At 39.0% G+C, this 22,511-nt stretch overlaps 1 protein-coding gene across 8 annotated transcripts in view; it reads left to right on the top strand.

The window, feature by feature from the left end:
- nbeab (neurobeachin b) overlaps positions 1 to 22,511 on the top strand; it is a 220,500-nt gene that overhangs the window by 164,858 nt on the left and 33,131 nt on the right. For all 8 annotated transcript variants that reach the window (XM_008426297.2, XM_017308169.1, XM_008426293.2 and 5 more), the window contains 4 exons: positions 12,084 to 12,201; positions 12,282 to 12,384; positions 13,737 to 13,852; positions 17,126 to 17,238. In XM_008426297.2, the coding sequence (XP_008424519.1) occupies positions 12,084 to 12,201; positions 12,282 to 12,384; positions 13,737 to 13,852; positions 17,126 to 17,238 (450 nt within the window). The remainder of the gene's footprint in view (positions 1 to 12,083; positions 12,202 to 12,281; positions 12,385 to 13,736; positions 13,853 to 17,125; positions 17,239 to 22,511) is intronic.

Below are 22,511 nucleotides of genomic sequence, written 5' to 3' on the forward strand. Positions count from 1 at the left end.
GTTGTATTCACAGACATGATTTTGAATGTTATTGTTGAGGAGGCAAACTATTGGGAGGGATGTAAAAAAAATCTTGACTGAATGAATAATGTGTCCCCCACTACCCCCTCTTAGCTTTCAATCCAATTAGAAGTTTAATAAGGGTCATGCATAGGGACTTCACGCTCTATATTGGTTTCTTTAAGAGTGAGACTGGGGAAAATGACAGGGTTGAATGTCCTAGAGATCCAGATGGAAGGGCTGAGCACTTCGATATGTATTGAAGGGTCTTGTGCCACGTTGTGGTATTTGAAAATGTTTGGGGAAGACAGATGATGACTTCCTGTAAATCTCAAGGCCGGGGCGCTGGATAACTGGACATCGACTTCTCAGGTGGTAGCAATTACCTGATCTTTGCCCTCCTGACTCCTTTGTGTTTCCTTTAAGCTGCATTGGTGTTGTCTCATTAATTTTTAAATGTATTTTTAAATGTATTTTCTTTTAGAATAGTCTTTATTTTTTCAATCACAATATAACAATGTGTGTCCACTAAAATGAAAGCCTGTGCAACAAGGTAACTACCATCGAGGCTTGAGTGTGTGTAAACATGCACAAAAGCTATATATTTGAGCTTTAATCCTGCTGTTGGAAGGAAAGTGGGTAGGAGGGTCCAAGAAAAGAACCCATGAAGCCTTTGTGAGTTTGTCCACATGCTGCTCCACTTTCAGCATCTGACAGCCATTTAACTCCACACGACCTGGTTCGCAAGTGCTATCGTTTTGGCGCTCTTGAATCCTGTTAAGAATCGTAATTACAATTTATGTGCCCCCTGCGTTTCTTTGAAGAGGCATTGAGTGAGGAAAACAAATCTGGTAATGAAGGACTTTCACTTGTGTGTCAGCGTATTGCTACTTTAAGATAAAACAAAGAGACATTTCAGTCCTTTAAAAATATAAAATGTTTACCCGGTGGTTTCCGTGCTTAGAAAGCGGTTTCTTGTAACGCTGATAAAACGATGCATCTTGCAGGACGTATTTCTTAGACTGGGTCTCTTTAAAGTATAGAAATGGCATGAATAGTGGTGCGAGTGATGTGAAGCACGTTCAATGACTTTCAAAGAGAAAAAGAAGAAAGGGTGAGCATAATGCCTAATAGGTGCTTTAGTAATTTCTGAGTTTTCATAGCTTAATCCGTTCTGAAAAGCTCAAGAGAAGAAAGGCTGCAAATGGCCCTCAGTATTAATTTGATGTGACTTCTGTACAATAAGGGCTCTGGATCCCAGAGCCCATTTTCAGGCTTACCTTCTTTTATCATTCTTAGCCTTTGGAACTTTTGCCTAAATGTTTCATGAAACTAAGGCAGTAAGCCTCTTTGGTATTCTGTCTTTATAAAGCCTGGTTTAGGACTATTGTTACACTGTGTTCAAGGCAAAGGAATGCAACACTGAAGCCACCTCTCCATTCTGGGACATTCAAATTCATTTAGTGCAACTGGGAGAGTTCTTGTGTTAAAACACACATGTACTATGCCTCATTTCACCTCTTTCATTTTAAGGGGTCTAACCACACACTCACCTTATGAGAGAAGATGATGTACAAAATCGTGTTTACAAGAAGGAATGAACGACTTTAGCATCAATTTTGGATCCACATTTTTATTTTCAGAAAAAAAGAGTAAAACTTTCACACAAACACAGTTAATTAAAGAAGGCAGAATAATTCAGCCTATGCTTACTTAATTCTAAGACTCCTGATGTAGAAGAAAAAAAGTGTAAAAATAGACTTTTCACATCATTGCAAGCAGAATAATTTGTAAACAAACTTATTCTGAAGAATATCAGTTCAGTATAGAACTATCTATACTGTTTAATGATTTATTGACATAGTGTGCTTTGAATTACAATGCAGCTCACACTGAACCTTCAGTCCGGTGCCAATAGAAAGCACATTTTAACTTCATCGTCATTACTATTTCTGTCATTTTTGTCACTGTTTCTTTTTTTTTTTTTTGTACCCCCAAATACTTCTACACAAAAGATGAAAGAGGTGGTGGCACTTTAAATGCTAATATAACTAAATGCTTCCAGCAAGTCCAGGTGAACAATCTTTTAGTCGATCCTATAAACGCAACATGGCAACTCAAGATTTGCTTTTCCTCTTGCTTCAAAATAAAAGCCTCAAACAGAGACACTGTGTGTCGAGATTAAAGCCCTCCCCTTCATCTCCAGGGCTCATAATTATTACTTTTCACAACGTATAAGAAATATTTCAACATTTTTATATGTTTTTTGCCTATTTGTTGTCAACACATTGACATCTTCTTGTGATCTTTCCATATGTTGGGCTTAATAAAAAAATAATCAGAACCTCTAAAGCTTGACATTTATGAAGCTGCTCTGAAGCTTGGAAAAGAAGGCAAGAAATGTTGTAACAGCATGTAGTTCTGACGGCTATGAATGCTGCTTTAAAATATATAGAGCTTTTTTTTCCATCAGGAAAAGCATATTTTCTTTGTATGCTTTTAAATTAACATTGTGAAAACCAGCAATGCACATACTCGTTGGGTCAGTGACCCTGGAGAAAACAGCTTGCATTAATATGCTTTAATCCAGTGTAATTAGTCAAATTACAGCACACCAAGCAGCTTGTGTGAAGCTGCTGGATTTGGCAGCCACACAAGAGGGCTTGGAGTCCCACTGGACTACGAGGGAGACCTCAAAAGCACAGTAAATCCTGCTCTTACACCGCTCCACTTCGTTTTCCCATTATCTTCTATCTTTTTTTTTAGCAGTACTAAAGTGTTTAACCTGTTTTGCATACAAGTGCCATTTCCCCTGGTTGATATATTTGCTGGTTTTTTTTTATTAATGAAAGACTGTAAAAGACTCATAACAGCATGAGACAACTCAAATATCACATCGCTCAGTCTTATGCAAGGTCAGATGTATGACATCTAGGAATGCAATGGTAAGAACCACAGACACAGTTAAGGCACTCAGATGGTAGCATTAGCATTAATAAAATGATTTTAGCTATATAATTACATGAGGATAAAGTGCAAATTATTTAGCGCACTCAACAACCAGATTATCATCCAAACCAAACCCTGTTCAGCCTACAGGGGTGAGCCTGTATGACAAAAGGCTCTCATTAGCATAAATTTACAAGCCCTCTTCTTCAGAGAAGCCGATAAGAACCTGTTCCACCTTTCCTTTGGCCCTGAATGGCTTGTTGTGCTTTTGGCAGTGACAGATAAGTCTGGGTAATTCCACTCTATGCGTGGAAAAAAAAAAGAAAAAAAAGAAAAATGCTCCAGATTCTGGCTGCATCCCGAAGGTGTCACCCACTATAATCCTCAAACTGTGCCCAATAGAAAGGGCGATGTGTGTTTTCCTGATGATATACTGCGAATGACATACAGAATTATACGAAGGTGGACAAATCTGTAACATGTTATTAGGCAATTCCCTCTGAATAACAAGGATAAAAAGGATAATGGATGAGGGTGTCATTATTACCTTGGTTCCAAAGAGGCGTCCAACCAAAAGGTTGAGAGACAAGATTAATTGAAGACGAGTGAGGCGCTCATTGCTCATCAGGCCTACTCGTCTAACCACTTGCTCTTTCTGGCCCTCTCCTCCTCTCTGCCTCTCCATCCTCATCTCTTTCTTTCTCTCCTTCTCTGTCCGTTTGCTCTGAACCCATATTCCGCCCACACATGACTTTAAAAAAAGAGAGAGAAAAAATGTGGGATTTAAAATGATCAGCTTGGCAGTTTTAGCAGCAGCAAGAAGCTAGTTCTCAGGCCAGGAAGATTTCAGTCATCTTAAGGCTGACAAGTCGCTGAATGTATCCCATTAGGAAAAGCTTTCTGGCAAAAAAAACACAAACCTCAAGACTAAATGATGGCATTCCTTTCGCTAAAACTGCTTGGAGATGGCATCCTCAAGCCGTTTATCTGGGGGATGTGCTTAACATGTATTTTTGCCACATTGTTGTCAGCTCTTTTGTTTGATTTTTCAATAGGTTGCCCACAAAAATGTGAAATTTTGTTTTAAAAAAGGTTTTGTATTGTAACACTTATGCAAAGGTTGCTTGGTTTCACTTGAATTTGGTGCAATTCTGCTCTGAAAGGGTTTTAAAATGCACTTTCTGAACGTGTTTGTCAGAAGCAAAAGACAACTGGCACTGCAACAGAAATGACCAAAGGTGGCACATGCACTCTATTTGCATTCTTGTTTTTTTAGAGAGGGTTACCACTTATAATATTTTCTTGTATGACTAAACACATCGTCTTGCAAAATCACTACCCCTTGTGCTGCTTCAGATTTTTACTGTTGTCACATTATTACTGCAACTCTTGACAGACCAACACATATCTGAAATGTGTGAAGTGGAAACGGTATGCTTATGTCTCCGTTATTTTGCAAATAAAAATCTGAAAGTTGTTCCACACATCTGAACAACTTCTATTTCCCAAAGATGCACGTTCTGAAGAATGTCTGAAAATACCTCGCAAAATAGCTAAAGGTCGGTTTTATTGGATGTGAAGATACATTTTCAAGTCTTGCTACGCATTCTCAATTGGATTCAGGTGTGAACTTTGATTGGACCACTCTAGCAAATGAATATGCTCTAATCTAAAGCATTACGTTGTAACTCTGGCCGTATAATTGGGTTCGTTGTCCTGATGCAGGGCGACTCTCTGCCTCAGTCCAAGTCTTTTGCTGACATGTTTTCTTTCAGGACTGTGCTGCACTTACCTCTATCCATCTTCCTATAACTCTGATTAGCTTCTTTGCCCATTTCAGTATAAAATTGAAAAGTTGAATTCAACTGTGCTTCATGAAATTGTCAAATATTCTTAGATATTGTTTTGTAACCTGACCCAAATCGTCTGCTGTGTTTCTTGGTCACTATGATGTTGTTTCTTTGATAATGTTCTCTAGCAAATCTCGGATACTTTAAAAGAACACGTCTTCATACTGAGCTTAAGCTCTGTTTATTAATTCAGTGAATTATGTAGACAGTTGGTTGCACTCTGTTTTATTCAGAGTATCAATATAGACAAACACAAATTCAGGTCACACTTTTAAGATCTTTATTTATAAAAATTTTGAAGATTATGTATCATTTTTCTTTGCCACTTTGCTGTTATGCTTTATGTTTTGTTGGTCTATAATGTTTCGTCCAGTGAAATTGATGTCAGAGATTACAGTTGTACTGTGACAAAATATGAAAAGTGTTTGCATTTACACTTTGAAATTAGTTGATTAAAAATAAACTGTTTTGTAGTTTTATTTTTGGTCTTTAATGCTTATGTAGAAATTAAGACAGATATGATCTGCAGTTTGATTGTTCATGTCAATATGCAAAAGTTTTGTGCAAGTTTATAAGAGACATTAATTTATAGTGCAAATAAAGTGCATACATATGCTATTTATAAGCCAAATATCATCTCTAAATAAATGAACACACACAAAGTGCAACTTTGTAGACTTTGTAGTTATTTTATAATTATATTTTTGCTTCTTCTCTCCTCTTGGATTTCTTCCTTTTTTTAATGACATGGTTTAACGCCAGACTTCATATCAACAAGAAAACCAAGTTTAAGTCCTGTTTGGATTTTTTTTCCTGGCATATTTTAGGACTCTAAAATCTTACATCCACAGAATCTTTTTTTTTTTTTTTAAGGTGATTGCATATTAGGACCGCTCCTCCCACTCGTCCTACCATGGCAGCTTTGAGGACAGAGCTGCAGGGTTTGCTAATGTGCGTGAAATACTATCCTTGACATGAATGTTATTGACAAACCTGGCTGGACATTTGGGGCAGTGAACTGTCAGTGTATTTAATGCATATTCATCTCCTTTATCCCACTGGTCTTTCTAGAGCACTGGAGCTGTGTCATCTTGCCACACTCCAGCTACCACCCAAATATATAGTGACACTGATTATGCAAATCTGTATCTTGTTTTCCTCCAATACCTGCATTAGGAGCCTGCTACATTATTGAAGTTGAGATACGGGCCCTTCAGAGAGGAACCAAGTGGAAATCTGGGGAAATCTTTTACATATTTTCATTTCTACACATCACAACAGTTGTCACATTAAGTGAGAATCAGATGAGAAAAAGCTTTGATGTTTAGGCATACATTATAAATCTTTGCGGGGTGTAAAAGGATTAAAGTGTAAATAAAAGTGCAGATTTGGGCATGTCTTTGGTCACACAGTTGAGATTTTTCTCCGCATGGCTTTGCGAATTTAAACAGTCACATATTACTTTTATTTCACAGTGCGTGGGCACACCTGAGTGTTTGACAAAACAAGAAAACATCAACGGTGTCCTACTTTTTTTTCAAAGGACATAATCCTTAAATTAAAACTAGACCAAACTTTCTTTGCAAAATATTATGTAGTAACTGTTTCATTTTGTTGCCTCTAAGTTTCTCAGAAAGATTCAGTTTCTTTTCAGTAACATTGGAGTTCTTTTCCTCATGCCTTTGCTAACATGGAAGCTTTTGCATGTATGTAGTTGAATACCTAATCTGAGGATATTGTCTTTAATATTTTTACTTATGTTGTCTAATTTCCCTTCTGTAAACAGAGGTACATTCAATGTAATTTGTCTTGGTTTCGAAGGAGTCCCTTGTTCTAAACTTTGCTTTGTACAAAGGATCTGGATCCTCAGCTATTGAGAAATGATTGTTTGCTGGAGGCGTGTACTCTGATGGATTTTTGAACAATTTGATCTGATTACACCCAGTTGCTAATGTTTCCCGTGATGTGTGTAATACATCAGCTCGATGAAGCTTTCAGAAATTGCGTGGACTTTATACAACCTCATGGGGAGAGCAGCCATGACATCTTTGTAGCAATAAAATATCTTATTTATTCCTCTGGCTCCGACTTAACCAGCTCAATATATGGAAGTATGACCAACACAGATTGATTAGCTTCGTTCACGTTTTTCTGCTGCCATTACCAAACTACAGGCAGGCTATAATTCTCAATAAGCACAGAGACTGACTGTTGGTCATTCACAACTCCTCCTTCTTTCTGCTGATTGGAAACTCAACTGGAGAAATCCAAGGAGAAAACCCAGACAGACCAGCCAGGATAGTTTAAAATATAAACCTTTTGGGCGTAATGGTGATGCCGAGGTAAAAGCACCCAACTCCCTTATTGACATGGCCCTCACAAGTTTGAGTACTAGCCATTTCACCTTTGTAGCAATTGTTCCCCTTTTATGTCTGTATAAAATAAAGGCCACTAGAATAGAATCAGAAAAGAAATCTTTAGCAACCATATATATAAAAGTGAGGAAATGAAAAAGATTTTGTGGAACATCAAGTTCTTTCGCCTCTTTGCAGAATGTGTTGCTTTCAAACTGCTCCATTTTGAATAGTGCATGCATATTAGGCTGAAGGGTGTGAAATTCAGTTTTCTGCTGCATGTGGATGGAACACATCACTGCCCTGATGTCACCACCTTATTGTTTTCCATTTCACACACAACCAACTTTCCTGTCTAACCACTCTCAAATAAAAGTAACTAGACTCTAGTTACTAGAGCCAAGAAAACCTAAAAAAGAATCAGATGATCATCTGGGAGTAAAACTTCGAGGTTGTGACTGTCCTAGGTGGCTGATAACTACTTGTCCAAATAAACAGAAATTAGGTTAAGTCATCAGTTTAACTTTTAGCTTCAAATATTCGGTGTGCCCAAAGTAAGTAGATTTTCATCAATGCCAGCAGCTTAGCTCAGCCTGAAAGTAATTAATATTATTTGGCCATTGCTGTAGTCGTTTAAAACCATTTCATCAGTTCTGTACCAGTGGCACAGCAGTGTGGTTTAAATTGTGTGTGAGAGAAGATTTGACCCTGCAGCAGAACTTTTCAACATGTGGCAGCTTGGCTTAAAAATGAAAGATACACAACGGTGTGACACATGTATTGTAGCATTTAGCTCCATGCTTCTCAAATTGTGTTATGAGTACTAATGGTGGTACTTGGAAGATATTCAGTGGTTTACAATATAACTCTGTGTATTGATTATAAGTTAATTACAAAGCAAATTAACCATTGCAAATTAAGCACAAATGTAAATCAATAAGATCACTAAGAATAGAGTACAATGAAAGGTGCGTGACTTATTCACATAAAAATAAAACATATTTCAAGTACAAAAAAAACACAGAAACATAAACATATTCAATGTCATATCACTTCATCATAATAATTTTCTGATTTCTTAAAAACATTGTTCTGACACCTTTAATTGAGTGTTGTTGCTTTTTAGATTTACATTTGTGATGTTTCTCACCTTGCTCTATGTGGCTTCAATGTTCTTCCACTTAACTCGGGTTTCTTCCCTGCCCATTTTGTTACCAGGCTTCATTCTTTCCCTTTCGGATTCCCTGATTGCTCAACCTCTTCACAGATTTGGCCCATATTGCCCTGGGTCAGCCATTGAATACAGTATACGCAGTGTGTGCTGATCCTCCAAATTGCCATGTGTGAAATCCATCCCACTTGCTCCTGAGGGAGTAGTCATATCATTCAAAATGAAACGGGCCTCCTGTATCCTCCCCTTATTCTTCGACTCCGCCGTTCCTCTATGGCCGCCTGGGACTGTGCAGTTGTGAGGCTTTATAGTGGAAGCCTATTAGACAAATCTGAGAAGAATGCTGCAGAGGTGCTATGGTACCAGGTTGTCAGTGTGCCCCACACTCTTATATAAACATATCAGTCATGCTGACTTGGAGGTCTCGCTGAATTGTATTATTGTCCTATTTTGGTATAAATGCACTGAAGGGGGGATTGCATCTTTCCATATGGAAGAAAATTGCATCAGGTTTTAGGGAGACTGCTTCGTTAGATTTATTAATAACATCTGTCATTGTGTCTCAGTCAATGTGGAGGTAAAAGCTATTCGGAAGTCAAATATGATTAGAATCTATTTCCATGCATGAAGTGGCACCCTGCTGCTTATAAGCATATTGCCCCCCATTTGAGCATCTGCACATTATTATATATGAGTTTAAACCTAAGCACCACTGTCACAATATGCTTGCCCTCGTCTCATCTGTCACAATATTCTTCATTTCTACTCTGGAAAGTTCTGAAATGGAGCCAGTACGTCAAGTCAGCGATGTAAGAAAAACAAAATAGCGAAAAGAGGGGGCCGAGATGTTAAATTGCTTTAAGGCTGTTACAATGGAGGTGTATCCTCTTGCAGCTGGCGGAGCGGCGCATGCGCTCGTTGTCCTCTAATGAGCTTGCATTGAGGGACTCGTGTGGAAACAAAAGGCTGCGCTTGTCGACCACACCAGACTCCCTTCACCCACCCTCTTCCTGCTCCCCCAGCACTGAGCGTGACAGACCAAGAGCAGAGCGCCGGTCCCTTCCTGGTGGTGTGATTAGATTGGGGCCGAAGTCTCCAGCTGGCAGGCCTGTCTGTGACTGGAGGCGGCCGTCCCCAGCGCTTGTCACTGCCTGACACCTCTGACAGGCAGGGGACAGCTTCAGCAGACAGGTTCATTAAATGGCATTTTTTACAGCTGGGCCTCTAAAAAATGAGGGCTGGGCTTTGTCAAATCCCCAAGTCTACAGGGGCCTGTGCGTGTTAGTTTAGACCAAAGCTTTGTTGTTATGACATTTTCTTTTTTTTTTTTTTTTTTTTTTGATCTGGGCAGTTTGCAATAAGCTTTTTTTTCTCTCCTCTTTAGCCTCTCTTCTTTGACAGCAAGCCTTTTACCCTGTACTTTGTCACAGCATCAAACTGTTCACATTATCAGTATACAAAGAAAATTTTGCCGGAATACTAGTCAGGTTAATGCTTGATCAATTCGTTTGCCATGTTTTGGCTGTAAAAAAAAACATTTAAAGCAGGGTCTGACTGTGCCTCTCTATTATTATCCTGCTTGTTTTAACGTAGAAATGTATTGCAAAATAAAGTCTTGACCACTGACATCAACAAATAATTCAGTCTCCAAACAGCTTGATGCGTCTTGAGTGAGTAAATTGTGGCCTTCTAATGATTGCACATCTGTGTGCTTTGCTGTAAAGCATTGTGTTCAAGAGTGCAGAACATCTGGCTGCAGATGAAACGTGAGGGGGGGAAGAAAAGCTGCCTTCCCTACGAAAGTGGCTGCTGGCCCTCAACAAAATGCCTGCAGCTCTGCAGCCATCCCAACATCACCTCCCTCTCTCTGTTTCTCCTCCACTCTGCATGCTGCCTCCTCGGGGCTCTGCTGTCTCTATGACAACTGTTTGAGTAGGGGGTTGCAGAGGTGTCAAGCAGGGGCATTACTAGTAGAAGAGCACCAGAGATGCTGTGCTGTACATTCAGTATCTCCACCTAATCCAATTTTAATTGAGCTCAAGAGATTTTGGCTGTGGCACGGAGGTCGGGCATGAGCTATTCCATGGAGAAATTAAGGCAGCCCAGCTTGGGCTGCACTCTTCCAGTCTGTCACTATTTTAAATGAGCATTAGCATCAGACCTAACCCAGCGCACCATCTCAGTTGCTTATTTCCTTCCCCTTGCCCACTCCACCTTAGTCACACCACCTCACACACACACACACACACGCACACACACACACACACACACACACACACGCACACACACACACACACACACACACACACGCAGTCACTAATGTGGTGTAGAGTTTCACTCGCCTGTTATATCTTTATTCTTCCACACATTGATTGTCTGTGAAGTGCACCAATGTGTGATTATAACCCGGGAATCCGATGATGCTTCTCCACAGCTCGCTGTACAGAATTGTTGAGTGAGAAGGAGGGAAGGTGGAAAGATGTGTGTGTGTGAGGGAATCATTCTCACCTGTCAGAATATCTGTCTTGATTTGTGTGTCTGTGTGTGGACCGATTTGTCCTCTGGTGCTGCATACACTAATGATTCTTTGTCTGCTCTTTCTTTCTCTACATGTTATGGTTTTTATTGATCATGTACGTGTCACTAACCCCACGGGGCTGTTTTGGTGACCACTTCTTTTTGGTCCAGTGAATGGTGCACACCAACAGATAAGTGTGAAAGAGAATCTGTTGACAGCTGCAGTTTTTGTTGAAACTTGCCTTAAGTTATGTTATATTGTCTCTTTAAATATTTTTCACAAGTTGAAATGAGAATCAACTGAAATAGAGCTCTTCTGATTATCCCAGTCTGTGCTACACTTACATTTGGCAAACAGCTTTTAGATCTACTTATATGTTGTTAGCAGCTTGAGAAGAAGAAATATCATACTTTGTTTAATTTCTGTCACTCTCTTGGATCCACTTTTGCCTTCTGAGCTGCCTTCTTGATTTACATCAATATGTCAGTAAAAGGTGCTCAATAGGATTAAGATCTAGAAACTGTAAAGGCCATTGGAGTAAGCCATCTCATTGTCATATTCAAGAAACTGGTTTGAAACTGGTTTGAGCATGAAAACATCATGTATTATTATCCTGTGCAAGTAACAATCAAAATATGGATACTCTGTTGTCAAAAAGGATAACATGATGCTAAGTGATGATCAAGAGGCCCAAATGTGCCTGGAAATGATCCCTTGAATTTTATACCACTATCACCAGCCTGATGGAGGACAGATCTCTGTTTTCCTGTTGTTCACACTAAAGTCTGAACCTTATACTTGAATATTGCAGCCAAAATTGAGACTGATGAGCTCAGGTAACATTCACCAGTCTGTTGTTGTGCAATTTGTTGGGTCAGAGTTGGTGTTCCAGATGGTTATAATAGGTGCTTATTTAAGCCACTGTTGATGTTCTGTCATTTTGAACCAGTCATAGTTCAGTTGTCTGGAAAGTAATTGTTTTTAAAACAACACCTTGGTGCAGGAAACTAGTGGAATAAATGAGGCAGGAAAAAAAAGGGGAGTGTGTGAGCCTTTTTAATTAAATGTACCTGCATACCTGCACTGAAAAAACAATGGCTTTGCAAACACTCACTTTTTTGATTTGTGTTTAATGCGCTATTTAAACGCTAAATTTATAATGCTGGAAAAACTGTCAACAGTCTGACATGTACCTTCTGCACATTTGTTTCAAATAAATAGCTTCTCCTTTCATCTCCCAGGTCTTGGTGTACACAGATGGTTTGCACGGCAAATGGATGTTCAGTGAGATCCGGGCAGTCTTTTCCAGGCACTACCTTCTGCAAAACACTGCAATGGAGGTTTTCATGGCTAATAGAAGTAAGGAAAGTAGCAAATAAACCATTTTATTTTATTTTTTAAAATTATTTAACAGTAATCACATATTTTTATGCCTGCAGCGTCTGTCATGTTCAACTTTCTGGACCAAGCCACAGTAAAAAAGGTTGTCTATTGTCTCCCTCGAGTAGGAGTGGGCACTAGCTACGGACTTCCACAAGCAAGGTAGGATAAGAGATGTCAAGTAAAATTAAACAAAACCTTGTTGGCATTATAATTCATATCTGTAATGAGTTGTATTTTGGTACTTTGTGGTATCGAGGTGCATCCATTCAGCCAGGAACAAATGAGTTTATTTGAAGTCCCATTGCTCCAGACACTGAAGTGGATGTTCACTGACCCTGACTGAACTGACCTAATTCTCCAACTGAAAACTCAATGTAGCCATGCCAATGGCCACAGAGGGGAAAAAAAAAAAAGAAACAGATTCTCTTTAGGCTTTCAGCTTTCATGGCGCTAACAGGCTTTTTAAATTACTGCTCTAAAACAAACGGCCCCACGTTCAGAGGATATAATACAACTGACATCGTTGCAGAATCTGAATTAGCATCTTGCTTAGAGACCATGCAACACTGCATTCATTTTTTGTTTGGCATTGCGGGTTCATTGTTCTCAGTTTCATAATTTGTGGAGCTTTGGAATGCAATTTTTAAAAAGGATATGTTTTTTTTTTTACATATTTGTTCAAACTGTCACCATGTTGCGACAGTAGGGCATGAGACAGATAATCATTCCTCTGGTTTCTCCCTGTGATTCCACTGCCACCTGCAGAAATGCACCGCTTTCGGCCAGAAACAACCAATCAGAGCCAGGAGTGTTTCAGTGCAGTCAGTCCAGCTTGCATATCCGTCCCACACCTTCCCTTTTGCTCTCTTCTACACTACCACTAGTTCCCCACAACACAACTTGCCGTAAATGCGTATGCTAGTTAGCATGGCCACCAATGATTGCAAATAAACACTTTTCCTGTAACAGTAAGCTGTTTCCCTGTCATTAATACAGCAGCTGTGCGTACACCAGCATGGAGTCCTCCTCCTGACTCTGATTGGTTGTTTCTGACCAAGAGAACCGCATTCCTGCACATGGCAGTAGGACTGCAGCGAGAAGGCTAGATTTTTTTCAGATTATCTGTTTCATGTAATATTGTCACAACATGGTGATAGTTTTAAAAAATATGTAAAAAAAAAAAGTGATTTACTGCTGCTTTAAAGCACAGGTCCTCATCTCCAGTCTTTGAGAGCTACTGTCCTGCAACTTCTAGAGGCGTCGCTTCTCCAAACACACCTGCATCAAATAGCTGAATTCCCTCAGTTCTCCAGTGGGATCTAGTTAACGTCATCACCTCGTGCTGGAGAAAGGATGCATCTTAAAGACGCAGGACCTAAAGGCCCGGACCTGGGCGCTCATCATTTAAAGCATTGATTAAGCTTATAGCATTTTGAGGGACATAAAATGTGTTCAGAAATATCTGACGTTGTGAAGAACGTCGTCTCCAATTCTTTTTTGATTGCTTTTAGACGGATCTCCCTGGCAACCCCTCGGCAGCTTTTCAAATCCTCAAACATGACCCAGCGCTGGCAGAGAAGAGAAATCTCCAACTTTGAGTATCTGATGTTTCTCAACACCATAGCTGGTAAAGTTTTAATGAAAGCACTTACCTGTTTTCCAAGTGAGATTTGTTATTTGAAACTGTGAAGTAGCTGGAAGTACAGAAATAATAAATCTGTTCTTTTTTTTGCAGCCATCAGTTACATTTATAGGTTCTGATTTGTTTTCTCCCTTGCCCAGGTAAACTTAATGACCTGTGATAGTTTTAGGTTTTAATCTATTATTTGTGTGAATCTTTCCACAGCAAGTCGTTATAGTTAGCTAGCAGGATCAATACATTTTATGTGTCAGTGGTGTTGGAAGCACTAACACTAAGTGGGCTCAGGTATGTCGTATTTGTTTAAGAATCCATGGTGGCTTTAGGCGAGACTCAACACAGTAAACTTCACTGTTCGTGAGTATCTGCCGTTTGAAGCAAAAGCAGGCGCGGTGGATTTTTGCCGGATAATTAGTGCCTGGTTTTGTGAAAGTGTACCCGAGTGTCTGCAGAGTTGAAAGGTTCTGTTGTCGACTCTCTGATCTGAACCGCGACTAACAGGGAAGGCAAGAACAACTGCACGCTACTCTGCTCAGAGAGGTGTCATCCTCTCTGTCGCTGCATATTCATGCATATTTATATTTAGCTTGCGCTCGAGAGTCGATACATTATTGTCAGCTAATTAGATGTAAGGCAGACACAAAAACATGCCCAAAATTCATTAAAAATCCCTAGTAATGACCTAAGCTGCCAGATATGTCAGAATAGTGTGGAGCAGGAGACAGGCGGGGGGTGAAGTGCTGGGTGGAGGCGCGAACAGGAAGACTTCTTCTAATTAAACACTATTCCACTGTTATTAACATCCTGCCACCCTAACTCAGGACTCAGCACCACTAGGTCTCACCACACCAACGCCCGACCCCATCCTCTGTGCTCAGCCTGCTGTTTCCTTCCCAGTGTGTGCCATTAACCTTGATAATTATGCTCTCTAGCTTCCCCCAAACCTTTCTAGCGACTCTGAAGAAACATTCTCAGTGACTAGCCTGTCAGGAACTTAGATGGCTTTGGCACATTTAGAATCTCTCGCGAACTTGCTGCAAAAACACAGCCTCTCTCTACTGGTTCAATTTTAAAATACTTTGTGCTTATCATTAAAGTCTTTCAACATTTGAAGGAACATCTTTTTAATGAAGAAATCATATCTTGTTGCAAATGGTCAAAGAAATAACTTTGAATCATAACATGTTAATATAAATCATGCGTTAATGTTTTGTGAACTAGGATTTTGTTGAATGTGCATAAATGTATTGATTTTGAGGACAAGAGTAGGACAATAAAAATCTAGTTATATTTGATTTTTTTTGTTTGAGTCCCTTTGAAAGAGCCAGAGAGTCTGGTAATCTTATGGAATTACGTTAGAGGGTAGGTTTTTTTTTTTACATTGGCTAATTTATCTACATTTCTGCTCAATCGTTTTCCATCCAATACATTCTTATTATTCACACAAAGACATGTGTCTATAAGCCCCTAATTATGATTGTTCACGTTTAGTTTGTGGAAAAAAATTGGGTGTCCCTAAGAAATAGGGAAATCATTTCTAAATAGTTGACACGATCTGTGAGAATTATACAAATTTGGCTACATGTAGATAATTTATGAACTAATATAAAAGTAGTTGTATTTTCCCATAGGACTTGATTGGTTTGGAAAGAGTTTTTTCCTTAATGTAGTCTTTTGTCTGGTTTAAACATTTGTTTGATGATTAGATTTATGAAAGTCTAACATAAAAGCTCACAGATTAATTTTGAGGGGACTAATACTTTTCATAGTGCTGAATGTAATGTGGCTGTCAGGCTCTGGTACTTAGAATTGTATGTAATCAGCACCAACAATATGTTGTAAACGGTTTTTTAGAGTGCTAAAACAATTTTTGCAGAAGTAGGTTGAATTTATTTGACTTGATGCATCTATTCATAAGAAGAATGTTGAGACATAAAAGCTGTTATGCTTGAGGTCACATTACAATCAGTGATGTTGAGGATCAAATCACATTCATTTGTTTATTTAAACATATAATCAGCTACGCAGTGCTGATTCTAGTAAACGTCTTATTCGTAAAGTTTACATATTTTGGAAGCAGATTACCAATGCAGTAAAAGCAAAAGTTCACAAAAATAGAAAACCTTATGTTGTTTCATGTTGTTTCAGCCTCTCGGGCTAAAGAAAGTTCTTTTTGCTAATTCAAGTAGCATTTAGCTGTTCACACTACCTGTTGGTAGGCAGCTGGGGGGTTTGGTGTTTTGTGGCAGGGGGAAATCTGGAATCAGTCTAAACCTTCCCAATTATCAGATGACTAATCTTCCCCACCGAGTCACAGCCACTGTTTTCTATTTCTACTGCCTGTTTATCTCTTTTTTAAATCTAAAATTCATTTCAAAGTAAAGCAGGACTGACAATGCTGAATTTACTCTTAATTTTTCCCAGGAGTTCCTGACACATGTTTTCCCTCTGAAAATATTTTCTCCCTTTATTGAACATAAAGGAAGCTGACATCCAGCAAATCAGCCGTTCAACACTGAAATGACATCAAAGATATTTAGTAGCTAGATTCTGTAGCTCTGCAATTACAACTGCTCCACTTGCAGACAGGCTTTATGCGACTTTCACCTTTTATTGACAACTCACACTCAGCAGCTCCTGTCATGGGAAACAAAGAAAACATTCTCACGTGTTCTGGTTTGCAGTGCCTTCCAACACCACTTAGAGCCCTTCAACCTTTTCACATTTTGTTACATTGCAGACAAAATTTCCATAGCATTTTCTTGGAATCCTTTGTGTTTACAGAACAACACAAAGTTTTATAAAGTTATAGGAAGAGAGGAAGAGAGATTCTACTTAGGATATTCTTTTATAATCAAATTTTGTATTACACTTCTTTTCCACATGACCCCTGAACTGTGTGTGTTCCATTGTCTTCATGTCGCTCCTTGTTTGTTTGCTAATCTTTATTAAAGATTATTTTTTATTAGATAAACATTTTTAAAATCATGTTGGCATCTACTTATGTGCTTTTTTATGTTTGTCTATCATTTAATATCTCAATCATTTACATTGAAGTTTGTTTGTAACATGACATAATGTGAACATGTTCAAGGGTCATGGATACTTTATAGTAGAACGGAATGAAATCTGTGAGCTCTGAGATCAGGGTAATACTGCATACTTATCCACACAAAGCCCCACATGTGCCCTACACTCCACCCCTTGTTTTTCTTTCAGTCTGTCATCACTCACAGATTTTTGTCTGCCAACTGTTCCTAGGGAGGACGTATAATGACCTGAACCAGTACCCGGTCTTTCCCTGGGTTCTCACCAACTATGACTCGGAGGAGCTGGACTTGACCCTTCCAGGGAACTTCAGAGATCTCTCCAAGGTATGAGGACCTCTTGGCCATGAAACTTAAAATCTTTTACATAAAATGTTCATTTATTGATTGGCGATACGCTTATTTAGATTTAAATTGCAAAAATGTTATGTGTCAGAAGATCACTTCACATTCTAAAATTGGAAGTTGATAAGAGTCCTTTAAAAATCTTAACAAATATGAATATTTGATGTCTACATTTTATAGGCTCTGTTATGCATGACAACCTTTTGAGCAGGAATCGGATGTGGCATTAATCACTATATCTCAGTTATTTTCAGTACACGTACATCATGACTTTATCATACTTTTTCAGATGCTAAAGAAAAATCTGCACTGAGACAAAAGAACACTTCTGGAAAAAGTTTACAGTTTGGCAATTTTTCTTGCTTGTAAAGAACAGCCATTAACATCTAATAAGTGCATATATGAGACAGTATATGAACTTGAAAGGTAAATATACTGCAACAGCACTCATACAAAGTCCACTTTAGCTGTATAGTATGGGTCTAATGGTGATGTTGAGTTGACTGAGTCCTGCAGAAACAAAGTATCCCCAAACTATTACACTTTTACCTCAGTGCTACACAGATGTTATGGTTTATTTTTTTCCAGACAGCTGTATTTGATGTATGCCAGCCATGACAGTTTTCTCTTGTCCGAATAGTTAAATTTTAGACTTTGCTCAAATTAATTATTCAAAAAGTGCTGCCCTTTGACTTTGGCAGTCATTTCGAATTCCTTGTATTGCAGACCATTTTCTGCACATAGCAAAGTCTGGTGTATATTAAGCTGAGACATTTAAATCCCTTCCCACACGTAAATCGCCTCAGATAGCTCTTTTAACGATAAGTCTGGTGTTAACTCTCACTTCAGCAAGCAGGAGGACGGATAAATTGATAGATGGATAGATCGAAGGATGTGTTGCAGTGAACTCTGACAATTACAAAGCGCATAAATCTGCGTAATAACAGGATCCTTACTAATGCTACCCAGCTACAGCAGCTCAGACACAATGTGGCCAATGCCCCGCAGCCCTGATAAATAAATGTCAAGGTTTTCTGTAACTGAAGGGGAGAAGGCAGCAGATCACTCTACCACGAACCACGGCCCGGTTTACTGGTTTTCTACCCCCCTTCTGTCTCTATATCTCGCTCTTGCACGCTGCTGCTCACTGACCTGAAAACAGTCGCATTCCTGTCTGAGCGCTCTCACTCACTCCAGTGCTGCCTTATCCTCTCGTTTCCCTTGGAGCACCACCGTTCTAGCTTGGAGACAAGTTTTCCAGTCTCACTTCTCTACAGTTTGCATCAATTATTAGGTATTCGATCAACATTATCATCAACTTAAAAATAAAAGAAGTAACTAAAAAGTCAATCAATGCAACAGTCTCAATTTCACCAACCCAGAACATGTTGAGCTACAGAGAGAGTTCTTATCTTGCTGTGGTCAACTCAGCAACTTTCATCTTTACCTGTTGGGTGTCCCAGGCCGTGTGTGTGTGTGTGTGTATGGATGTGTGTTTGAGGGCGGTTGAGCAGAGCTGAGCCACATGCAACCCAACTGCCCTGGGGAGACAGTTATTTATTGTAATGTATTCCAGTGACATCCTCCCATGCTGTTTACAGGCCTGAGCTGCCTTCATTAGCATGAGTTCACAGCCCATGTCTCCTGACAGTTGTCCTTGGAACCCCGGGGCTTATTCCTCCAAAAGTTCACTGATACTATTGCAGAGCAGGACAGAGGCCTGCACTCGTGTCCTCTCTTCTTGGTCTGCTTTTTTGTTCCATTATGGATTAGTAGTAGTGCTAGTGTCTCTGGAGACCTGTTCATTGTATAGTTAGTCTGAGTGTCTTCCTCAGATAGATTTCCAGTGCATGTGGTTTTACTTTAAGAAGGTGATGTCTGTGTTGGCAGTGGTCTGGTACTTCCCTGTTTAATTCACTCCAAGTCAAACGAGTTCATTTGCGTGGAAAGTCCAGTTCGTTTGGTAAGGCGTGAATGAACTCTGATGTGGACCAAAATAGCAAACTTTGCTCTGCCTACAAACCGAGGCCACTAAAATCTGATGCCACTCAATTTTTGCGAAGAAGGAAGTTGTGCTCAGTGTTTTCTTCAGAAGTTTTCATGTTGTTTCCTTCAGCGGTTCTGGATGCAACTCTACCACAGGCGAGAGTTTGGTTCGTTTGACACAGTGCAGTGTGAACGCATACAGCACCAGCTGAAGATGTAACAAATGTAGTATTCTTGCTCCCCAATTGATCAGGATCTCCCATACCAGTACCACTAGGTCTAGCAGTACTGTTTCAAATGCTTATGTACAGTTTTGATGTCATATTTTGGTTCAGGGGTCTAAAACATCAATATCTGTCTTACATTTGTAGAAGTCCTCAACACACCTGAATGAAATTTCTAAATTGCTATTAGTTTTGCTAATGACATAATCATTTGATTCAAGTGTGCTGAAGCAAATAGACATTGAAAAATTGCCCTGAGCTGATATTAGTTAGTTAATTACTGTAGTATTTAAGCAGCAGGCAAACAAAAATCTGGGCAAAGATATCCTTATAGTAAAAGTCTAAGACGAACACAAAAAAAATTCTGAGCAATATTTTCACAAGTTTATCAACAGGGGTTAACATTTTGAAAAAAAATTTAATTAATATTCACCACTCACACAACTTGGTTTTATATAATACACGTATTTATTTTTATTTTATATAGTATAGTTTTTTTTTGTTTTTTTTCAGTGAGTGCTGTCACTTGTCGTCTACTTGTTCTTGGACTGCAGTTTTTAAACTTTAAAATAAACATTCACCCTGTACAGATTTTGCAGTCAGAACATAAATGTTGAAGAGATAAGCAGCGTATTTATTTTTTCATTTTTAATTTACTACATGGTTGAAAACTGAAGCAGCCCATGTCATCTACTGACTCTTTAGAACGATGCACGTTTACAATAAAATCTCACGCTAGAGCTGCACATTGCACACTTTCCCACAGATAACTCATACCTGAAAGCTGCTTCTCACCTGAAATTGATTGATCCCTGGGCGGACACCATTGTTTAAGCTGCTCCAGGTTTGCCTCTCTAAATGGTATCCTCCCAAACCTGTACGCACCCACAATTACCTGCTGGTTGGGCATTCAGTGAGCTGTAAACAGTGTTATTGAACATTTCATCGTCGTGCCTCGAGGCCAAACTTCTGCATATTTGTATGTCAGAAATATTTACGCAGCCAAGTGTGTCATTTGATTCTAATGATTATTTCTCGATGGAGTGACAGGTCTGTGATAGATGAAGAGAAGTTTCCTCATAGTTGTTAAATGGTGCGATGAAGATTTAATTGCAAAAGAAAGCAGAAAGAAGCAGATGTCGTTCAACTCTGCTTTTTCTCACCCTCACTACAGTTTAAGGTATGCATATAATTTTAGAAAAGAATTTCAAAATATAGTCAAATAAATAGCTCAGAAGTTTGCATCCCTGAACCAGTGCACTAAAGTTCACCCAATTTTTCACCCAAATTGTATTTTTAAATTTCAGCCACCGGAAGGGAAACTTGGCTGCCCCAAATCTCCCTTTTCTGCACTTTATTCCCCACAACAGATTCTTATTCCTTCTCACTTTCATTCCAGCCAGGCTGTTTGTGAGCACATCTGCTTTATCTTGATTTGGAGCAACTTTATTGCATTAGACTGGAGCTCCATGCTGTGCTGCTTCTGTCAACGGAAGCAAAAATGACTGTGACTTGCCCTGACAGAGCACCATAGCAACATACAGTAATGTAATTTGTTTTGAAATATAAAATGCAATATGCTTCTCCTTGGGAGGTGGCTTGGATATAAGCAAACAAAAGGAGACACGTTCTTCACGTTCACTCACCAACAGCCACACTCGTTTCCAGTAGCCTTGGAGAGCAACACCAGCGCTGATCCTAATTGGATGTGAAGCCAGTCAAAGTTTTGATCATACTTTGCTTAGTTCTGTTGATGTGTTTCAGTGGGTCAGGTGTTATACAAGAAATGAACTCCGAAAAAAAAGTACGTGTGGAAGTGTCTGATGCAGTTGTTTTCATTGTCTCATAACTATGATCAGTGCAGGGAAAAGGAACAAGGTGCTTTTTCTTTGCTGCAGAGAGCTAACAGAGCCTGTACTGAACTTATCAACAGATGGTGAATATGACAGCATTAAAAGCACTAAAGTGCCACTGACATGCTTTTGTTATGTTATAAATGTTTGCTTTTATTTGATATGAAATCCCAATCATGCATTCTCCTCCTAAAAGTTATATATAGGTCTCCTCATTTGAACATTTGTTTTTTTGTCATTGATGCAAAGTGTAACTTTAAAGGTATTTATTTGGCTGTTAAGTAAGAAGTGACATTCATCTGACCAAGGAAGCACCCAGGCCATTTTGACTGTGTACAGTATTTATAATAGCCACAAAGTAGCATTTCAGAAACAACCATTTGGGCTCCTTCTTATGTAAAGCGTCCATGTTTCTGTGGCCCAATGTATTACCTGAGCTAGCATAGTGCTGAAATATACATTTTCTTGTGGCTACACTCAGTGAAAGATTATCTTTTTTTTTTTTCACTTGGAAATGTCAAGTCACAGAAAATATGTTGATGAAATCATATTTCTTTAATTATTGATTTTTATTAAACAGAGGTCACAGTTCACAATTGTGCTTTCTATAAGATAACAATGACAAAATAAAATAAACAAGGGTTTTGACATGGTAAATGTACAATGATTAAGTCTTTATGTTTATGAGGTTTGAGACATTTAGCTTTAGCCACCTTATTTCTTGAGGTGGTGTTGTAGGATTGATAATGGAGCTCACTGCAAATGAGTTTGTTTCGAAGGCTAATTGTATATACACAGCTATATATAGGCCATTCGTTTATTTTATTTTATTTTATTGAGGCTACAGGACAATGGCTCTCAAAGACTGAAGTTGTAAACCTCTGATTAAGCATATTTGCCATATGTAGCAATGGAGATAACCAAAAAGCTAAATATGCTAATACATTTAATTAATGACAATTTCTCTAGGTCATCCCTAAAACTTTTGAAAGATGAAGTGTGTTACATCTTTAAGGTGTAAAAGTTGATGTTTCCGTATCTGCTTTTCAAGAGACCAACTGTTTACATGGTGGCCCAGAGGCAGTGGCGCAACTACACATTATTCAGGTGGATGCGAAAACATAGATCGGCGCCCCCCACCACCCAACCTCTCGAGGGAAGGATCGTCAGGGTGAAGGAGCGACGCTCTCAC

The sequence above is a fragment of the Poecilia reticulata genome, linkage group LG13 (assembly GCF_000633615.1).
Source record: "Poecilia reticulata strain Guanapo linkage group LG13, Guppy_female_1.0+MT, whole genome shotgun sequence".
NCBI classification, from domain to species: domain Eukaryota; kingdom Metazoa; phylum Chordata; class Actinopteri; order Cyprinodontiformes; family Poeciliidae; genus Poecilia; species Poecilia reticulata.